The 22,331-nt window shown below is 41.9% G+C and overlaps 2 protein-coding genes across 2 annotated transcripts in view; both read left to right on the plus strand.

Moving 5' to 3' along the window:
* The first annotated feature begins 427 nt into the window (after positions 1-427).
* Positions 428-12,833, plus strand: LOC139560615 (ras-related protein Rab-31-like). Its single transcript, XM_071377547.1, has 7 exons — positions 428-603; positions 3,864-3,943; positions 4,753-4,834; positions 7,979-8,050; positions 8,522-8,628; positions 10,872-10,981; positions 12,294-12,833. The coding sequence occupies exons 1-7, from the start codon at positions 568-570 to the stop codon at positions 12,389-12,391; spliced, it is 585 nt and encodes a 194-aa protein (XP_071233648.1). The 5' UTR covers positions 428-567; the 3' UTR covers positions 12,392-12,833.
* Positions 12,834-18,276: 5,443 nt separating this feature from the next.
* The window catches only part of LOC139560090 (vesicle-associated membrane protein-associated protein A-like), a 77,013-nt gene continuing 72,958 nt past the window's right edge, over positions 18,277-22,331 (plus strand). The window contains exon 1 of the mRNA XM_071376593.1: positions 18,277-18,443. Coding sequence (XP_071232694.1) covers positions 18,386-18,443 — 58 coding nt within the window. The 5' untranslated portion in view covers positions 18,277-18,385. The remainder of the gene's footprint in view (positions 18,444-22,331) is intronic.

Below are 22,331 nucleotides of genomic sequence, written 5' to 3' on the forward strand. Positions count from 1 at the left end.
GAAAGTTAATACATTATTTATTATCTTGTACTATACTTTCTTTCTGTCCCATCCGGGTCTTTTTTCTAGTCAGTTTCTCTCTCTCTCTTTGAACATAAAAGTAACAGACGAGGTGACGGCCGTCACGTGACAGTGAGCGTTTCGGGTTGCTCCAACTGTTTTCCGTTATGTTTTGGGACGGTGGTCATCATGGTGCTTTCAAGGCACCTGGGAACTAGGGTAAAACAGAGGGCAAATTATGACCTCGATGATCTTCAAGTCGAAAAAGTAGAAAAGATCCCAGAGTTTCCGAGTTGGATGAAAGTTCAAAACGATTTTTTCCTCTTGTCGGAGATATTTCTTCCCCCCCCCCCGAGTTCCCAGTTGTCTTAAACGCACTGAAGTCGGAAGTCTTGAGATTTCCGAGTTCCAAATTCCTAGTTGTTTTGAACGCAGCATTAGTCCTGTTTAGGGGCTGGGTTTCTGTATTTTATCTAAAGAACAAATCCGTTGTAAGCAAATATGGAGAGATAAAGACATTGAAAAGAAACGGAAGAAGTATGCCTATATTACCATAAGCTTTTTAAAATGGCAATACGGGAACTAAAAGTGTGTCTTCTTGGGGTAAGTGAAATAAGTTATTGTTTGGCGATTGTCTTTGGAAATTCTTTGTCTGCGGTCCGTCTGAATATTTTTTAGACTGAGAACGCGGCCGTTTGAAATCCTTTCTGTCTAGTATAATTTGACATCGCATAAGAACAGTTCCGTGTCTATCTTATTATCTTATCGAAGAACCGTTGTACACTGAGAGACATTTCTTTAGGAAATTATGTGGAGGCGAAGCCACATTAACCTAATCATAAACTTTCCCCGGACAGTTATAGACCTGTACAATCCCGTTTGTAATCTGTCAACTATGTGGTGTTGTTTATTATACTGCTGCTTGGTTTGTTTTGTTGTCCTTGTCAATTGAGTGATTTCCCTTACCTTGCATTTTTTTCTTGTTGCATTGGCCCTTCTGACTATTAAATAGCAGCCATTACGTCACCATCCGGCTGGAGTTGTTACAAGTAGCCGGACCATTAGATTCTACATGACACCTCTGAGAAGACAGCAAGAATTAGACCGTGACCTCGGCGATTTCTTTCAAAAATAATAGTCCCGCAATGAAGATGGTAAAACAAAATCATGCAAATTATCGAAATACGTAACATTTTATCAGGAAATGTTTGCAGACATAGAATTTTGTTTACAATATTAAGAAAGGAAAATCGTTAATAGCCTTAATAGCATAAAAAATATTATAGCATTGACAATACTGTTAACAACATTAAAGGGTAATGATTACTAGATAGTTATAATGGCAACAGCAGTAATACAAATAACAAAACATTATTTATAATGCTACTGTTAATAATAATAGTAATAACAATATTAATAATTATATTCTTATTATAATTATAATAATACACTTTAGAAAACACATTTAAATCCCATTGTTACTTAGCCCATTCATATTACATTTACATTTTAGTCATTTAGCAGACGCTCTTATCCAGAGCGACTTACAGTAGAGTGCATACATTTTATTACATTTTTTTTTTACATACTGACAAGGATATCCCTACCGGCCAAACCCTCCCTACCGGCCAAACCCTCCCTACCGGCCAAACCCTCCCTACCGGCCAAACCCTCCCTAACCCGGACGACGCTATGCCAATTGTGCGTCGCCCCACGGACCTCCCGGTTGCGGCCGGCTGCGACAGAGCCTGGGCGTGAACCCAGAGACTCTGGTGGCGCAGCTAGCACTGCGATGCAGTGCCCTAGACCACTGCGCCACCCGGGAGACCACTGCGCCACCCGCCACCCGATATTGCACAATGTTCAGTAGATTTGTAAAAAAAAAAAAAAAAAAAAAAAAGAAGAAGAAAAGTGTGTCCAATCAGCTTGAATGCAGTATGTTTTTCATATTGGACATACATATTGCACCGTACACAATTTCCTGTACATTGTGTCGCTGTAAAAGGTGGGTCCATTTTACTCAGGAGCACTTCTACTTTGCAAGGTCCTGATTGCTATTCTTGTGGCCCTTTTAAGAGTTTTACAGTCTATTGACTGTAAACCCGAATGGGTTTAAAACTAGGAAAACTAATATGATCCCACTGTGTAAAAGGGGGAGACGCTTACGAACACGATGGTGACTTGTCTGAAGGTAACCCATACAAATGAAAGGAGGTCGTTTCATGCCAACAAAAATATGTGTCTAAAAAAACGACAATATTTCCTGAGCCGTCTTATATCTCCTAGGTATAGAACAAACACTTCAAAACCTTATTCCTGATGATGTATACCGAACAAAAATATAAACGCAACATGTAAAGTGTTGGTCCCATGTTTCATGAGCTGAAATAAAGGATCACAACATTTTTCTTAACACTGTCAATTAGATTGGCATTATGGAGTAACTACAGTGTTGTTGATCCATCCTCAGTTTCCTCCTATCATAGCCATTAAACTCTGTAGCTGTTTTAAAGTCATCATTGGTATCATGGTGAAATCTCTGAGTGGTTTCCTTCCTCTCCGGCTACTGAGTTAGGAAGGACGCCTGTATCTTTGTAGTGACTGGGTGTATTGATACACCATCCAAAGTGTAATCAATAACTTCACCATGCTCAAAAGGGATATTCAATGTCTGCTTTTTAAAATGTATTTGTATTTTTACACATCTACCAATAGGTGCTCTTCCTTGCGAGGCATTGGAAACCCTCCTTGGTCTTTGTGGTTGAATCTGTGTTTGAAATTCACTGCTCAACTGAGGGACCTTACAGATACAGTAATTGTATGTGTGGGGTACAGAGATGAGGTAGTCATTAAAAAATCTTGTTAAACACTATTATTGCACACAGAGTGAGTCCAAGCAACTTAGTATGTGACTTGTTAAGCACATTTTTACCCCTGAACTTATTTAGGCTTGCCATAACAAAGAGGTTGAATACTTATTGACTCAAGACATTTCAGCTTTTCATTTTTTATTAATTTGTAAAACTTTCTAAAAACATAATTCCGCTTTGACATTATGGGGTATTGTGATGTCATTATGGGGTATTGTGATGTCATTATGGGGTATTGTGAAGTCATTATGGGGTATTGTGATGTCATTATGGGGTTTTGTGTTTAGGCCAGTGAATATTCAGACTGGAACAACAAAATGTGGAAAAAAGTCAAGCGGTTTGAATCCTTTCTGAAGGCTCTTAATGTCTAATATGAAAAAATGAACTGCATTTAAACTGCTTGGCCACTCTCTTTAAAGGGCCGCAGAATGAGCAGCGACGCTGCTGGGGGTTTAAACTTTGTGGATTTGGAAACTAGAAGTGTTCCTGAGTAGAATGGATCCCCTCCTTTTTACTGTGACACAACGTACAGGCAATTATGTACAGTTCAATAAATTATATGAGTACACAAAAAATACATTGTTGACCATTTAGGCTTGAAAAATATAATAAATATATCACATAATATCTTTTAATTATTCTTTGTATGATAACTAGTATAAAATATATAGATAATTGTGTACATTTCCAATTTTTGCCCTAATTAGTCATTGACAAAGTATACCGGACAGACTCTTATTCTGAAGGATTCCAAAAATCCGTGACCAGGAAGTGCTTAGTTATTCTTGCCTGCTTCACAATGGTCTACATGACGACACCAACAAAACATTGTGTCCCTGGTTTGCAAAACAAAGCAACACAGGCTACTAGGATGCTTTTGGCAATAACATACTGTATCTTCTCAAGCATTTTTCTGATCAAATCTTTTGTCTTTTGTAGACAGACAGAGCAAACCCCAGTCGTTGCATTTCACCAACTTCATTATTTTTGCAGGATACTGGAGTGGGCAAGTCTAGTATTGTATGTCGTTTTGTACAAGACCATTTCGACCACAACATCAGTCCAACAATAGGGTAAGTTGTCAGAGCATTAATACCTTCTTCTACGCAAGTGTGAAATCAGCTTTCAGCCTGTCCTGTTGTGGACACCTTTTCAGGAATCTCCATTTAATTGCATCAAAATGGAAAATTAGTCTCAAACCCAAGTTTTCTGTCTTCCCAAAGAGGAAAATGAGATTAGCAAAAAAAATGTGTTGGGATGATTTTGCTGCTTTCTCATTTGATTGTGTATGTCATAATAGATCTGGTAGTAACTAGTGAGTGAATCTAAAGCAGGGATGGATAACTGGCGGTGCGCGGGCCACGGTGAATCTAAAACAGGGATGGATAACTGGCGGTGCGCGGGCCTCAGTGGATCTAAAACAGGGATGGATAACTGGCGGTGCGCGGGCCACAGTGAATCTAAAACAGGGATGGATAACTGGCGGTGCGCGGGCCACAGTGGATCTAAAACAGGGATGGATAACTGGCGGTGCGCGGGCCACAGTGAATCTAAAACAGGGATGGATAACTGGCGGTGCGTGGGCCTGAGGACCAATTTCCAAAATGTGCAGAATTGCAGGAAATACATTTTTAAAACGTAAATATTTTCTCTTCACTGTCATGGGGGGGGCTGTTTATCTCTCGGGGGGGGGGGGGGGGACTCATGATATGTTTTATTTTTTATGTGGCCCCCACCCCCCCCTATCAAAGTTACCCATCTCTGATCTAAAACATACAACATCCCTCACAGGAAACATTGAGTTATTCTATTTCCTTCTATCATTCACAGTTGTATCATGGTGAGACCAGCTGCTATGCCTAATGTTCTGTGTTACTTGCAGGGCATCGTTTTTAACCAAGACGGTACCGTGTGGACATGAACTACACAAGTTCCTCATCTGGGACACAGCGGGACAGGAAAGGGTGGGTCTTTGCTCATCCGCTATATGTTTTCAACTACTCATCCCTCGTCTGTTCGTCAGTTGTTTCTGCCTTCGCTCATCCTTCATCTGTTTATAATTCAGAGAGGATGCTGCCTACACTGAGACCCAGTCACTGGACACTTTAATAAATGGATCACTAGTCACTTTTAAATAATGCCACTTTAATAATGTTTACATATCCTACATTACTCATCTCATATGTATATACTGTACTCTATACCATCTACTGCACCTTGCCTATGCCGCTCGGACATCGTTCATCCATATACTTATATGTACATATTCTCATTCACCCCTTTAGATTTGTGTGTATTAGGTAGTTGTTGGGGAATTGTTAGGTTAGATTACTTCTTAGATATTACTGCACGGTCAGAACTAGAAGCACAAGCATTTTGCTACACTCGCATTAACATCTGCTAACCATGTGTATGTGACCAATAACATCTGGTAACCATGTGACCATTAACATCTGCTAACCATGTGTATGTGACCAATAACATTTTGATTTTATTTGGTTGCCAGATTGAGCTAAACTCATTTCGGGGAGAGATTTTATACAAATCTGTCCACATTGTTTATGTTTCATTAAAACAAATGTCCTACAGTAGCTTCACTGCTAGCTAGGAGGTAAAAGTCTGGTTCCAGGGGTCAATGGAGAGAGTTGGCATGGCAACCCTTTTCACTGTTTACTTCTTGGTTCCAAAGTATGTATCCAGACACTTGTCAAGTCTTGCACAGTCACTTTAACAGGCGACATGGTATCACGATGATGATGATTTCGAAGGGATCATGTGATTGGTTATTCTGAGACACACTGAGAGGTCAGGGTTCAAGGTTCATAGCACTGTTGTGGCATGATGACTCACAAGAGTGGGGACCGTGTGTGCGTGTGTGCGTGTGTGCGTGTGTGTGTGTGTGTGTGTGTGTGTGTGTGTGTAAGTACAATATGTGTAGGCTGGCAATTATGCTGACTGGGCAGTAGTGGGTTAGATAGATAGATACTGGACAGGATTGGTTAGATAGATAGATAGATAGATAGATTCATACATACATACATACATACATACACACAGTGGGCTCCAAAATTACTGGCTCCCCTGACTGGCAATGCACAAACAATACTTAAAAAAATATAAACAATATAATTATAGAGAGAAACTCAAAATACCAACACGTGAGAAATACTGTACTTTATTAATGTTCAATGGAACCAACAAAATAATTTATTGATTTAATTAAAAATCTATCTCTTCCAAATCATGGTTTCAAAATTAATGTCACCCTTAAATATTATTGTAAATAACATCTACCAAAATTAAACCAGGAATTAAATTATACTTATTTAAGTGTATCTAAGTGTTAAGGAACTATATTGAGCCATTACATCACTTCCTTTTTCGCTATGGCATAAAAATGAGGTAAACTATGCAATATCCCTTTGTCATCCAACACCATGAAGAAATTAAAAGAACTGGCAGTTCAAAAGAGACAGATGGTCGTGGACCTTCATAAATCTGGTAATGGCTACAAGAAAATCCACAAACAATTGAATACACCACTGAGCACTGTCAGGGCAATTATTAGAAAATTCAAAAGATATGGAACAGTTGAAAACCTCACGGGTAGAGGACGCAAATGCATTTTGCCCCCCAGGACAGGGAGAAGGATGGTGAGAGAAGCAACAAAATCCCCAAGAATCACTGTGGAAGAATTGCAGGCCTTGGTGGCGTCTTGGGGTCACCAGGGTTCAAAAAGCACCATCAGACGCCACCTCCACAGGCTCTTTGGAAGGGTTGCCAGAAGAAAGACCTTTCTGACCCCAAGACACAGACGCAAGCGCTTGGAGTTTGCTAAACGTCATTTAAATTATGATTGGAAGAAGGTGCTCCGGTCAGATGAGACCAAAATTGAACGTTTTGGTCAGATACAGCATCGGCATGTTTGGCGTCGAAACAGAGATGCAGACAAGGAGAGGCACCTCATACCCATGGTGAAATATGGTGGTGGGTCAGTGATGTTTTGGGGCTGTTTTAATTCCAGAGGTCCAGAGGCGCTGGTTAAGACTGATGGCATAATGAATTCCACCAAGTACCAGGCAATTTTGGCTGACATTCTGGTTGCCTCTGCCGGAAGGCTGGGACTTGGCCGTAGGTGGACTTTCCAACAAGACAATGACCCAAAACATACCTCAAGATCCACACAGAAATGGTTCTGTGACAACAAAATCAATGTTCTGCCATGGCCATCTCAGTCGCCGGACCTCAATCCAATCGAAAACCTGTGGGCTGTGTTGAAGAGGGCAGTTGATAAGCGCAAACCCAAGAATGTGAAGGATCTGGAAAGGATCTGCATAGAGGAATGGTCCAGAATCCCTCCAAATGTGTTCCTTAACCTTGTCAAACATTACAGGAAAAGACTCCATGCTGTTATCCTTGCCAGAGGTGGTGGTACTAAGTACTAAATGAGGAGTGCCAATAATTATGAAACCTTGATTTGGTGAAATGTATTTTGTATTAAATAATTGTATGATTTTGGTGGGTTCCATTGAAACATTTAAAAAGTACAGTATTTCTCACATGTTGGTATTTTGAGTTTTTCTCTATAATTAAATTGTTTCTATTTTTTAAAGTATTGTTTGTGCATTGCCAGTCAGGGGTGCCAGTAATTTTGGAGCCCACTGTAGGTAGGTAGGTAGGTAGGTAGGTAGGTAGGTAGGTAGGTAGGTAGGTAGGTAGATACTAACGAGTATCTTGATACTGGTATCGTCCTGGACCTAATTATCGTCCATGTTTAATGTTTTAAATCACTGTTAAATCACTTGGTTATCTCATCATCCCTTTGTCCAACATTGTTGCATTTCCTGTTTGTATTTTGAACTTAGAATGTTGTCCAAACTAAAGCTGAGAGAGAGTTGGCTACATGCCTGGTAATGTACCATGAATATCCATAGGCGATACCAAACAGTTATAACTGAGTTATAAGCAAGTCAAAGATGGTTATATAACACGATAATATCGGCCAATGAACCGCCACCTGCACTTTACCGTTATGTTTGTGCGCTTGTGCAGATAGGAATAGATGCTGTTGCTCTACTACCGACTGTAACTGTGTGGTTGTATTCCAGTTCCACTCGCTGGCCCCCATGTACTACAGAGGCTCCGCAGCCGCCGTCATAGTCTATGACATCACCAAACTGGTAAGCAACGGAACGTCATGTGTGGATTCCAGACTTCCAGACATTATAGCCTGGTTTCAGATTCCATCGGTGCTGTCTTGCCAACTCCTATCTACATTGTCGTGCCAAACTGATCTGAGGCCAGGGCTCCTATTCATAAAGCTTCTCAGAGTATCAGTGCTGATCTGTCTTTTTAGATTATTATGAATCAGTTTAGATGGGCAGGGAAGACCTGATCCTAGATCAGCCCAGAGCTGTGGATAATGAAGACCTGATCCTAGATCAGCCCAGAGCTGTGGATAATGAAGACCTGCTCCTAGATCAGCCCAGAGCTGTAGATAATGAAGACCTGATCCAAGATCAGCACTACTACTCTGAAATGCTTTATGAATACAGGCCCAGGCTAGAGAAATGAGGCTTTGTATAAAAAGACATCAGCCCTGGAGTAAAGTGTAACCTGTCTGTCTGCCTGCCTGCCTGCCTGCCTGCCAGGACTCTTTCCAGACACTGAAGAAATGGGTGAAGGAGCTGAAAGAACATGGTCCTGAGGACATCGTTGTAGCCATCGCAGGGAACAAAAACGACTTGGGGGACATCAGGTATCAATTATTATTAGTATTATTATTTTAAATATTTTTCTTGTTTCAGGTCAACATCATAAATAGATTGTACATATGTACATACATTTTGACACAGGAAACAGGAAACAAACAGCAAGACAATATAATGAAAGTACACACTAACAATAAGAATTGTACATTCACTTTAAGTTGTCTGCTATTAATGTATACCCTACTGATTTGTTATTTTCATTACTTTCTTAGTAGTAGTATAATATATAAAGTATAAAGTATTTAAAGTATATAGTATATAAAGTATATAGTATATAAAATACAGAGTCAAATTGACCAGGGTCCAGTTGACCCATAGATTCATTGTATTTTTTATATTGACACCTCTCAGGGGGCTGTACAAGCAATATTAAGGAGAAGAGATAGTAGAAATAGGTCTCATATTATGTAGAAATCCCCTCCCTAAATATAGCACTCTTTTCCTCCAGTGATTTATGGTTGGTGGCTGGTCTTTTATCCAGTTAAGGAGAATGCATTTGCGGGCCACAAACAGTCATTTTTGTAAGAAGATTGAGGTGTGCGGTGAGGTGAGTAAGGGCCTGTTCCCGACGATACCTGGTACAAATAGCCATGGGCCTGTTCCCGACGATACCTGGTACAAATAGCCATGGGCCTGTTCCCGACGATACCTGGTACAAATAGCCATGGGCCTGTTCCCGACGATACCTGGTACAAATAGCCATGGGCCTGTTCCCGACGATACCTGGTACAAATAGCCATGGGCCTGTTCCCGACGATACCTGGTACAAATAGCCATGGGCCTGTTCCCGACGATACCTGGTACAAATAGCCATGGGCCTGTTCCCGACGATACCTGGTACAAATAGCCATGGGTCCATTCATATACGATACCTGGTACAAATAGCCATGGGTCCATTCATATACGATACCTGGTACAAATAGCCATGGGTCCATTCATATACGATACCTGGTACAAATAGCCATGGGTCCATTCATATACGATACCTGGTACAAATAGCCATGGGTCCATTCATATACGATACTTGGTACAAATAGCCATGGGTCCATTCATATACGATATCTGACCATGCCCTCAAGCTCCGTTTTGACATTTTCCCAGAAGATTGTAATGAAAGTCCAGAACAGATGGCCAGTCCAGAACAGATGGCCAGTCCAGAACAGATGGCCAGTCCAGAACAGATGGCCAGTCCAGAACAGATGGCCAGTCCAGAACAGATGGCCAGTCCAGAACAGATGGCCAGTCCACTACAGATGGCCAGTCCAGAACAGATGGCCAGTCCACTACAGATGGCCAGTCCAGAACAGATGGCCAGTCCAGAACAGATGGCCAGTCCAGAACAGATGGCCAGTCCAGAACAGATGGCCAGTCCAGAACAGATGGCCAGTCCAGAACAGATGGCCAGTCCACTACAGATGGCCAGTCCAGAACAGATGGCCAGTCCAGAACAGATGGCCAGTCCAGAACAGATGGCCAGTCCAGAACAGATGGCCAGTCCAGAACAGATGGCCAGTCCAGAACAGATGGCCAGTCCAGAAAAGAGGGACTTTGTCCTTCTTCCACTTCCAACAGCTATCAGAGAGTCCCATGAACCTCCCCTTCCAACAGCTATCAGAGACCCATGAACCTCCACTTCCAACAGCTATCAGAGAGTCCCATGAACCTCCACTTCCAACAACTATCAGAGTCCCATGATCCTCCACTTCCAACAGGTGTCAGAGAGTCCCATGATCCTCCACTTCCAACAGGTGTCAGAGACCCATGAACCTCCACTTCCAACAGCTATCAGAGAGTCCCATGATCCTCCACTTCCAACAGGTGTCAGAGTCCCATGAACCTCCACTTCCAACAGCTATCAGAGAGTCCCATGAACCTCCACTTCCAACAGCTATCAGAGAGTCCCATGAACCTCCACTTCCAACAGCTATCAGAGTCCCATGAACCTCCACTTCCAACAGCTATCAGAGAGTCCCATGAACCTTCACTTCCAACAGGTGTCAGAGTCCCATGAATAACTATCTCACGAAGCATCGTTACCCATCGCTCCACAAAAGCCGCGGCCCTTGCAGAGCAAGGGGAACCACTACTTCAAGGTCTCAAAGCGAGTGACGTAACCGATTGAAACGCTATTAGCGCGCACCACCGCTAACTAGCTAGCCATTTCACATCCGTTACAGAAGCTCTGTTGATGAGTCAACCCCAGTACTAATTGTAGTGTCTCTTTTAACAGGGAAGTTCCTATGAAGGAAGCGAAGGACTTTGCTGAGTCTATCGCAGCAATTTTCATGGAGACCAGCGCCAGAAACGCTGTCAATGTGGAGGAGCTCTTTCAGAAGATCAGTAAGTGTTTCTAGTTCAAGGTGTTTCATTCCATCCAACCACATCACATACGGTTTGTTTACCATTCATTGTTATCAGGGTTGGGTTCAATTTGAATTGAAGTTCATTCAGGAAGTAAAATTAAGTGAAAATGAGAAGTTATTTATTTCAAAATATGTTTTATTTTAAAATCAAATCACTTCCTGAATTGATCACAGCCCTTATTTTGTCATGTATCACTAAGCTCTTTAGTCAAAGTAATTTTTTTGTTCACTGTAAAGCATTGTGAATATCTTTTGATATCTGTTTGTTTTAGACATAAGTTACCATCACAACATCCTGTGAAACCTTCTGAGACAGAATAGCACCATTCAGCACAGTGTCTCTTAGGGAGGAAGTTACCATCACAACATCCTGTGAAACCTTCTAAGACAGAATAGCACCATTCAGCACAGTGTCTCTTAGGGAGGAAGTTACCATCACAACATCCTGTGAAACCTTCTGAGACAGAATAGCACCATTCAGCACAGTGTCTCTTAGGCAGGAAGTTACCATCACAACATCCTGTGAAACCTTCTAAGACAGAATAGCACCATTCAGCACAGTGTCTCTTAGGGAGGAAGTTACCATCACAACATCCTGTGAAACCGTCTGAGACAGAATAGCACCATTCAGCACAGTGTCTCTTAGGGAGGAAGTTACCATCACAACATCCTGTGAAACCTTCTAAGACAGAATAGCACCATTCAGCACAGTGTCTCTTAGGGAGGAAGTTACCATCACAACATCCTGTGAAACCTTCTGAGACAGAATAGCACCATTCAGCACAGTGTCTCTTAGGGAGGAAGTTACCATCACAACATCCTGTGAAACCGTCTGAGACAGAATAGCACCATTCAGCACAGTGTCTCTTAGGGAGGAAGTTACCATCACAACATCCTGTGAAACCTTCTAAGACAGAATAGCACCATTCAGCACAGTGTCTCTTAGGGAGGAAGTTACCATCACAACATCCTGTGAAACCTTCTGAGACAGAATAGCACCATTCAGCACAGTGTCTCTTAGGGAGGAAGTTACCATCACAACATCCTGTGAAACCTTCTAAGACAGAATAGCACCATTCAGCACAGTGTCTCTTAGGGAGGAAGTTACCATCACAACATCCTGTGAAACCTTCTGAGACAGTAATCAGGATGCTTCTCAAAGGGCGCTCCACTATAGTGCACTACTTTTGACAGCGCTATATAGGGAAAAGGGTGCCATTTGAGAAGCAATCACAGTGTAATAGTTTGCATCTCTCTTACGTAATGATCCGTGTTGTGTTGTGTTTCAGGTAAACAGATTCCGCCCCTGGAGAATCCAGACTTAGACAGTAACGAGTCCTTCAAGATAACCCGGCAGCCCCCTCCGTCTAACAAACGCTGCTGCTAGTAAGACCCCTTCCGAGTCCCAAATAGACCCCTACCACCTTACCCCTGGGCCCTACCCCCCTAGCACCCTACGCCCTAGGTATTTCTGTTGATCTCAAGGGGATTGGACTGGTGTAGTACGATCGAAATATGTTGGAAACTCTACCTGTCTTATCTCAGGGAAAGGTGGCGGTATTATCATGTTAACCACGTTGCTTACACCGATCCTATACTTTCAGATCGGTATGAAGTTGCTAGGCCTTAGGGGTAAAGGGTAAAGGGTCGGTTTGGAATTCAGCCTCCGATTACCAGTGAAATGATCACTCTCTTTGGCTCCATTCCATACACGGTTCCATGGATCAAGTTCCACACATCCATCTTGACACACGGGTCACAATGAAGCGTTGGTGTACGCAACAGATGCACAGTTCAGGTCCTGATTGCCCCTTTTCGACAGTCCACAATTACAGTACATGAGTCTCAGGGAGAGAGGAGGACAAACATGGCTTTGGCTTTGTGATAGATCAGAACCTCTCTCCCCTGTAGCGTAGTGAACAGTGTGTCCCAAGTCCAGAAACCGCCCCTATATCCCATATAAAAGCTAGTTGGACATTTCGCCATATTGTACCTATTCTACCTTCCAGATATATCCAGGATGTATCACAACCGGGCCGTGATTGGGAGTCCCATAGGGCGGCGCACCATTGGCTCAGCGTCGTCCGGGTTTGGCCGGTGTAGGCCCGTCATTGTAAATAAGAATTTTGTTCTTAACTGACTTGCCTAGTTAAATAAAAGGTTCAATTTCAAATGTACTCCTGTGCCTTGGTACGGTGTGCTGTAGGTGTCATTTCTGGATATAGAGAGGAACCAGTGGGGGGGGGGGGGGGGGGGGGTTTAGCCCTCTTGTGTGTTAGAGATGTAAACATGTTAATAAAATGAAGGAATAGTATGGTACATAAAAGGATATGTTTTTAGTTCATATGCAGCAGCACAGAATTAAAAAAAAAATCCTTTGAGAAATAGAGAAAAAATAAGAAAATTAATTTTTTTAATTGAATATATATATATTTTTAAATTTTACCTTTATTTAACTAGGCAAGCCAGTTAAGAATACATTCTTATTTACAATGACGGCCTACCGGAAAATCAAAACATGTTAACAAAATAACTTGTGACTTGAGATTACATTCCGAATACTTATACGATATAGAGTTTATGAATTCTCATTCCCGAACAATGCAGTCAACAGATGTGTAGATCCACTGATTGGATTGTTGCTCCGTTGCTCCAGTATTACAATGATAGGAGTTAATATACATTTATTGCATGAATTTGGTCTCACCGACCGTCGTTGTCTTTTTCCCCGTTGAACGCTTGTAAACTCAGGAAAAAAAAAAGAAACGTCCCTTTTTCAGGACCCTGTCTTTCAAAGATAATTCGTAAAAATTCAAATAACTTCACAGATCTTCATTGTAAAGGGTTTAAACACTGTTTCACATGCTTGTTCAATGAACCATAAACAATTAATGAACATGCACCTGTGGAACGGTCGTTAAGACATTAACAGCTTACAGACGGTAGGCAATTAGGTCACAGTTATGAAAACTTAGGACACTAAAGAGGCCTTTCTACTGACTCTGAAAAAAATCAAAAGAAAGATGCCCAGGGTCCCATTGAGCACATCTGGGACCTGTTGGATCAGAGGGTGAGGGCTAGGGCCATTCCCCCCAGAAATGTCCGGGAACTTGTAGGTGCCTTGGTGGAAGAGTGGGGTAACAGCTCACAGCAAGAACTGTCAAATCTGGTGCAGTCCATGAGGAGGAGATGCACTGCAGTACTTAATGCAGCTGGTGGCCACACCAGATAATGACTGTTGCTTTTGACCCCCCCCCCTTTGTTCAGGGACACATTATTCCATTTATGTTAGTCACATGTCTGTGGAACTTGTTCAGTTTATGTCTCAGTTGTTGAATCTTGTTATGTTCATACAAATATTTACACATGTTAAGTTTGCTGAAAAATAAGCGCAGTTGACAGAGAGAGGACGCTTCTTTTTCTTTTTTCTGAGTTTATATGTACATGCCTGTATAGCACACATGTAGAATATGTATTTATGAGAATGTACTGTATAAGATGGTCATAATGTATAAAAAGGATTAAGTTGCATGAGCACATAAATGCATCGTAGGGCGGCAGGTATCCTAGCGGTTAAGAGCTTTTGGGCCAGTAACCGAAAGGTCGCTGGTTCGAATCCCCAAGCCGATTAGGTGTAAAATCTGTCGATGTGCCTTTGAGCAAGGCACTTAACCCTGATTGGTCCTGTAGGTTTCTCTGGATAAGAGCGTCTGCTAAATGACAACATTTTTTTAAATAATTCGTAAAGGTCATGTTAATTGACTGATATTATCTCATAGAACAAAATGTTGAAGATCTCTTAAGCCTGTGTTAACCTCTGACCTTATTTTCGGCGTATATCCCAGAACCCCATTCTTTCCCCCATTAATTTCCCCTATAGGAATGCCCAACGAACCAGAGGTAGAAAATGCTGAAACATTTCTGCTTTTAGGACTACAAGCTGGCGAGCTCTATAGGCCAGATGCAGAGATAGATAGATTGGCAAACTACTGCGTCTGTGTAGAAAACCCACGGGGGACCCATAGGCTTTTGGATTTGACCGCTTTTATGTCATTTTATTTGTAGTTTGAGCACTTTTTCATGGAAAAATGTTGATTCAGTATTATGTTTTTGATGACTACATTCCCTTACTATTGCCCACCGATAGCTGAATTGCTACAGTGGATTGAAATGTACACAGAACTGAGTTTACAGCAACACTGCAGTGCCATATCGTGAAAAATGTTTTGTACTTTCTGGTTAGAATTTCTTATATAATCAGATTTTTTTTACTATCAGGATTTTATACAATATTTTGAATTAGTCAGTGTATAGATATGTACCATGAGATGTTAACACACAATAATGTTCTGGACACTTTTGTACAAGCTTGACCAATGTCCAGGTGTGGCAACAACCAATAGTCTGATCAAACTAGATTTGCACATTTCTTGCCCTAAATGCCTGCCATCACAGTACATTGTGCCAATGTAAACAAAGTGCTTTTGTCTAAGTTCCCCCCCCCCCCCCTGTAGACAAAATCGAATATGAAATTGATTAATTATTTTTTGTGTGCTTGAGTGAAATTATACCCTTTTCTATATCCTATGCAGACCAGATTGACATTTGATATATTCATCTGTATAATAATAAAATGGTCATTTCAATTTCCTCTTGTTCTTCATCTCTTTTTCCTGCTTTATAGAAAGACCCCCTCTTACTACCATCATATAGGTGGGGTACCCCCTCTTACTACCATCATATAGGTGGGGTACCCCCTCTTACTACCACCATATAGGTGGGGTACCCCCTCTTACTACCACCATATAGGTGGCCTGCTGGAGGTCATTTTGCAGGGCTCTGGCAGTGCTCCTCCTTGCACAAAGGCGTAGGTAGCGGTCCTGCTGCTGGGTTGTTGCCCTCCTACGGCCTCCTCCACGTCTCCTGATGTACTGGCCTGTCTCCTGGTAGCGCCTCCATGCTCTGGACACTACGCTGACAGACACAGCAAACCTTCTTGCCACAGCTCGCATTGATGTGCCATCCTGGATGAGCTGCACTACCTGAGTCACTTGTGTGGGTTGTAGACTCCGTCTCATGCTACCACTAGAGTGAGAGCACCGCCAACATTCAAAAGTGACCAAAACATCAGCCAGGAAGCATAGGAACTGAGAAGTGGTCTGTGGTCACCACCTGCAGAATCACTCCTTTATTGGGGGTGTCTTGCTAATTGCCTATAATTTCCACCTTTTGTCTATTCCATTTGCACAACAGCATGTGAAATTTATTGTCAATCAGTGTTGCTTCCTAAGTGGACAGTTTGATTTCACAGAAGTGTGATTGACTTGGAGTTACATTGTGTTGTTTAAGTGTTCCCTTTATTTTTTTGAGCAGTGTATATATGTATATATTTATAAACTGGGTGGTTTGAGCCCTGAATGCTGATTGGCCGACAGCCGTGTTATATCGGACCGTATACCACGGGTATGGAAAACACTTATTTTTAGTGCTCTAATTCTGTTGGTAAACAGTTTATAATAGCAATAAGGCACTTTGGGGGTTTGTGATATACGGCCAATATAAAGTGCCTTGCAAAAGTATTCATCCCCCTTGGCATTTTTCCTAATTTGTTGGGGGGTGAATAGTTATACACACTCAAGTTTTCAGTTTTTTTGTCTGGTTTCTTGACTCACAAGAAAAAATATTTTGCATCTTCAAAGTGGTAAGCATGTTGTGTAAATCAAGTGATACAAACCCCCCAAAAAATCTATTTTGATTCCAGGTTGTAAGGCAACAAAATAGGAAAGGAGTGAATACCTTCGCAAGCCACTGTACCACGGCTAAGGGCTGTGCCCAGGCACTCCGCATTGCGTCGTGCTTAAGAACAGCCCTTAGCGGGGAAATATTGTCCATATGCCACACGCCCTTGGGCCTTATTGCTTAAATATACAGGGCATTCGGAAAGTATTAGGACCCCTTGACTTTTTCCACATTTTGTTACTTTACAGCCTTATTCTAAAATGGGTGAAATTATGTTTTCCGCTCATTAATCTACACACAATACCCCATAATGACAAAGTGAAAACAGGTTTTTAGAAATTTTTGCAAATGTATTAAAAATAAAAAACAGAAATACCTTATTTACATAAAGTTGAATTCGTAAGTTTACATACACCTTAGCCAAATACATTTAAACTCAGTTTTTCACAATTCCTGACATTTAATTGTAGTAAAAAGTCCCTGTCTTAGGTCAGTTAGGATCACCACTTTATTTTAAGAATGCGAATTGTCAGAATAATAGTAGAGAGAATGATTTATTTCAGCTTTTATTTCTTTCATCACATTCCCCGTGGGTCAGAAGTTTACATACACTCAATTAGTATTTGGTAGCATTGCCTTGAAATTGTTTAACTTGGGTCAAACGTTTCAGGTAGCCTTCCACAAGCTTCCCACAATAAGTTCGGTGAATTTTGGCCCATTCCTCCTGGCAGAGCTGGTGTAACTGAGTCAGGTTTGTAGGCCTCTTTGCTCGCACTCACTTGTTCAGTTCTGCCCACAAATTCTCTATAGGCTTTGTGATGGCCACTCCAATACCTTGACTTTGTTGTCCTTAAGCCATTTTGCCACAACTTTGGAAGTATGCTTGGGGTCATTGTCCATTTGGAAGACCTTTTGCAACCAAGCTTTAACTTCCTGACTGATGTCTTGAGATGTTGCTTCAATATATCCACATAATTTTCCTACCTCATGATGCCATTTATTTTGGGAAGTGCACCAGTCCCTCCTGTAGCAAAGCACCCCCACAACATGATGCTGCCACCCCCGTGCTTCACAGTTGGGATGGTGTTCTTCGGCTTGCAAGCATCCCCATTTTTCCTCCAAACATAACAATGGTCATTATGGCCAAACAGTTCTATTTTTGTTTCATCAGACCAGAAGACTTAGTGTATGTAAACTTCTGACTTCAACTGTATATATATTACACTCAGTGGTCAGTTTATTAGGTACACCACCCCGTTCACAAAAATATGATATATACGGTGTGTACAGACAATATGTGCAGTAAAATTGAAAAGGTGTCTACAGCAGTAGTTACATAGGATGAGGAGCCATGATTAGAATACAGTATGAAATAGCTCTATCAAGAAAATACCCAATAAATAAGTGACGTTAACAGGAATAGCTCAAAAAATAAATAGCTAATTAACTTTATCAAATCAGCTACAACAAGATTAGCATCTAATATAGACTCACCACATGAACGCGCACTAGAATCGCGCGTTCAAATATTTGCTCCCGTGGCGTGTGCACGTTCAGGTTCTAAACCCAGAGACTAGTCAGCAACTGACTCGTTCAATAGTATTTCCATCTGTCAGTGACTCCCTGACAACTGTAGCTAAATATGTCAAAGTTGGAGCAGGTCCTTGTTCTCGATCCCCCCTCTGATCTCAGATTTAAAGGTAAGTGGATTTAATACCGCTGACAGTTTTCATATCGCTAAGACAAGCCAGGATTTCTCTCTCGGAATGATTTCACACTCCCTGGTGTGGTTAGTTTCGTGGCTAATGTTAGATGGCCAACCCGCCATTTTGAGTTGGGGAAAGGAGACGGGCGGTTGTCATTAGTTACCACAGCCGCAAAGTCCAAAATTGGCTATCGTAAAAGTTAATTAAAAACAAAAATGTTTAGTTTGGTCTTCATTTTAAGGTTAGGCATACGGTTAGCAGTGTGGTTACGGTTAGATTTTAAGAAGATACATTGTAGAAATGGGTGGTGTTTATGACTGGCTGTGGTAACTAGTGACGACCGAGACGGGCGAATCACCGTACTGTAGTGACGTGGGTCAACCGGTGTGGATCTTTGCTTTTTTCCTCAAACGGTGCCGAATCGTTTTGCTTCTGATTGTATGACATTTTTTTTTACCAGTTCCCTGTGACATAATGTCCAGATAATAAATGCCTGTGGTGTCTAGCTAACGTTAGCACTGGAGTTTACAACTAGCTAACGTTAGCGAGATGTAAACGAGTCCTGGCGGCATTGAAATTAGCTATTATTAGCTAGTTATTCTAACCAAGAACTAGCATACCAGGACAGAGGACATCTAGCTAGCGTTAGTAAATGTGTCCTGCCTGTCAAACAGTCATTAACTAGCTAGATAACTAGCCAAGTTAACGTTAGCTAATATAACTTGTCCGTCAAAAGTTGGTAAAAAAGCTGGCTACGTTTGAACTCACTCAGGCTCTCCTGTAACGTTAGCTGTTCTAGCTAGACTACTAGGAACTCAATGGTTAACGTTAGCTGTATATCAGGTTTGTCAGGTCTAGCTAAAATGTCTTTTTTCAGAAAACATTATTCTGGAATGATGAACTAACACAATGTTAAATATTGTGAAATAGTGTTAATACGAGTCATTATTTCCATAAAATAATCGTATTTTCAACTGGAATATTACAAATTGAAAAGCCTCAACAGTTTGCTTTTTGGCTCTTTTATTTAATTCAAAAAATATAAATGTAATGTGTGGCTGCAACCTGATGTCCCAGTCATCTGTCCCTCTGGAGCAAGATGGAAAGAAGAGGGAGAGAGAAAGGAGTGATACATCATGAGACCAGTACATCAATATATATTTTTAAATTCTACTATTAATCAATCAATAATTAATAATAAAATAATTTGATAGTAAATCATGGAGTTAATCGCTTCCTCTTTCTCCCCTCGGACTATAACTTTTTGGCCAATGTTAGCTACCTAGCAACCAGGCTCGAGACTAACGGTTTTCATCACCATCCTAGAATTGTCCACGAGTGCAATTTTAAACCTTCCCTAACTGAAGATGTACCATCCATTATTAAAATACACTGAACAAAAATATCAGATTTTACTGAGTTACAGTTCATATAAGGAAAAGAGTCAATTGGAATGGTCATTAGGCTGTGGTCTATGTATTTCACATGACGGGGAATACAGATATGCATCTGTTGGTCACAGATACCTTAAAAAAAAAAGGTAAGGACGTGCATCAGACAACCAGTCAGTATCTGGTGTGACCACCATTTGCCTCATGCAGCGTAACATCTTCACATGCAGTTGATTGTGGCCTGCAGAGAGTTGTCCAACTCCTCTTCAATGGCTGTGTGAAGTTGCTGGATATTGGCAGGAACTGGAACACAACGTCGTACATGTCGCTCCAGAGCATCCCAAACAAGCTCAATGGGTCCAGTATGAAAAATGTATGCACTCACTGACTACTGTAATTCCCTCTGCATAAGAACGTCTGCTAAAATGTGTCTGGTGAGTATGCAGGCCATGGAAGAACTGGGACATTTTTGTCTTCCAGGAATCGTGTACAGATCCTTGCGACATGGGGCTTTGCATTATCATGCAGAAACGTGAGGTGATGGCGGCGGATGAATGGCGTGGTTACACGTGGTCTGCGGTTGTACGTGGTCTGCGGTTGTGAGACCGGTTGGACATACTGCCAAATTCTCTAAAACGACATTGGAGGCTGCTTGTGGTAGAGAAATTAACATTAAATTCTCTAGCAACCGCTCTGGTGGACATTCCTGCAGTCAGCATTCCAATTGCGCACTCCCTCAAAACAGACATCTGTGGCATTGTGACAACTGCACATTTTAGTGGCCTTTTATTGTCCCCAGCATAATCATGCTGTTTAATCATCTTGATATGTCACACCTTTCAGGTGGATGGATTATCTTGGTAAAGGATAAATGCTTACTAACAGGCATGTAAACAAATTTGTGCACAATTTCAGTGAAATAAGCTTTTTGTGCATACAGAACATTTCTGGGATATTTTATTTCAGCTCATGAAACATGGGACCAGCACTTTACATGTTGCATTTTATGTTTTTGTTCTCTCTGTGTGTGTGTGTGTGTGTGTGTGTGTGTGTGTGTGTGTGTGTGTGTGTGTGTGTGTGTGTGTGTGTGTGTGTGTGTGTGTGTGTGTGTGTGTGTGTGTGTGTGTTTTATGAGAAATGCCATGGTGGCCGTGGTAAAAGTAGGCCAGAAAATCTGCAACCCACGACCAATACATTTTTACCAGCAACATCAGTTTTTTAAAGTAGCCCAATTGGTTGGAAAACCGTGGACATGGTAATAACCCTGCTGGCTAGGTAGTAAAGAGTTGTCATGACGACGGGGCTAGCTTGCACCTGCTTAACGTTCGTTAGCCATCTTGGCTATCTACCTACACAGCTATGTTTTGGGGAAATTGACTCGCTTGCTAACCAAAGATAAATGATTGAATGGGATCTCACTGACTGTTGTGCAATACTCTCGAGTACTGTACGCGGAGTACACTCCTTTATGACCTACTTTTAGTTAAATAGCTATTCCTTGGAAGGAAGTTAGTCACTGCTCAGCTAAAAATGGTTTCTGTTATCAGGCAGGGCTGGGTGCTCCACATAGCTACATAATTGTGTTCAGAAGTCAAACTGAATCCAGACGTGTCAACTGCTGAAATGCATTGATTGTCTATGCACTGATTGTCTTTACACTAGTTTTTGGTACTAGCTAGCTAGTTAGAGTGGCTACTTGCTCTTTGGCTCCAATGCTGCATACCTGTTGGCAGGAACTGGAACACAACGTTGTACATGTCGCTCCAGAGCATCCCAAACATGCTCAATGGGACCAGTATAAAAAATGTATGCACTCACTGACTACTGTAATTCCCTCTGCATAAGAGGGAACAGAAGTTTCCAATGTCTACCCCCTCTATGTCAAGTGCAGACATTTGTTTTAGATGTTCAGATTGGACCGACGTTCTGAAAACAACATTCAGTCGCAGAAAGATAGAGAGGAGAGGAGAGGAAAGCCTGGTCGGGACATGGAAGACTGATGGATGAGGAGAGGAAAGCCTGGTCGGGACATGGAAGACTGATGGAGAGGAGAGGAAAGCCTGGTCGGGACATGGAAGACTGATGGATGAGGAGAGGAAAGCCCGGTCGGGACACGAAACACTGATGGATGAGGAGAGGAAAGCCCGGTCGGGACATGGAAGACTGATGGATGAGGAGAGGAAAGCCTGGTCGGGACATGGAAGACTGATGGATGAGGAGAGGAAAGCCTGGTCGGGACATGGAAGACTGATGGATGAGGAGAGGAAAGCCCGGTCGGGACACGAAACACTGATGGATGAGGAGAGGAAAGCCTGGTCGGGACATGGAAGACGGATGGATGAGGAGAGGAAAGCCCGGTCGGGACACGAAACACTGATGGATGAGGAGAGGAAAGCCCGGTCGGGACATGGAAGACTGATGGATGAGGAGAGGAAAGCCTGGTCGGGACATGGAAGACTGATGGATGAGGAGAGGAAAGCCCGGTCGGGAC

The sequence above is a fragment of the Salvelinus alpinus genome, chromosome 30 (assembly GCF_045679555.1).
Source record: "Salvelinus alpinus chromosome 30, SLU_Salpinus.1, whole genome shotgun sequence".
Taxonomy (NCBI): Eukaryota; Metazoa; Chordata; class Actinopteri; order Salmoniformes; family Salmonidae; genus Salvelinus; species Salvelinus alpinus.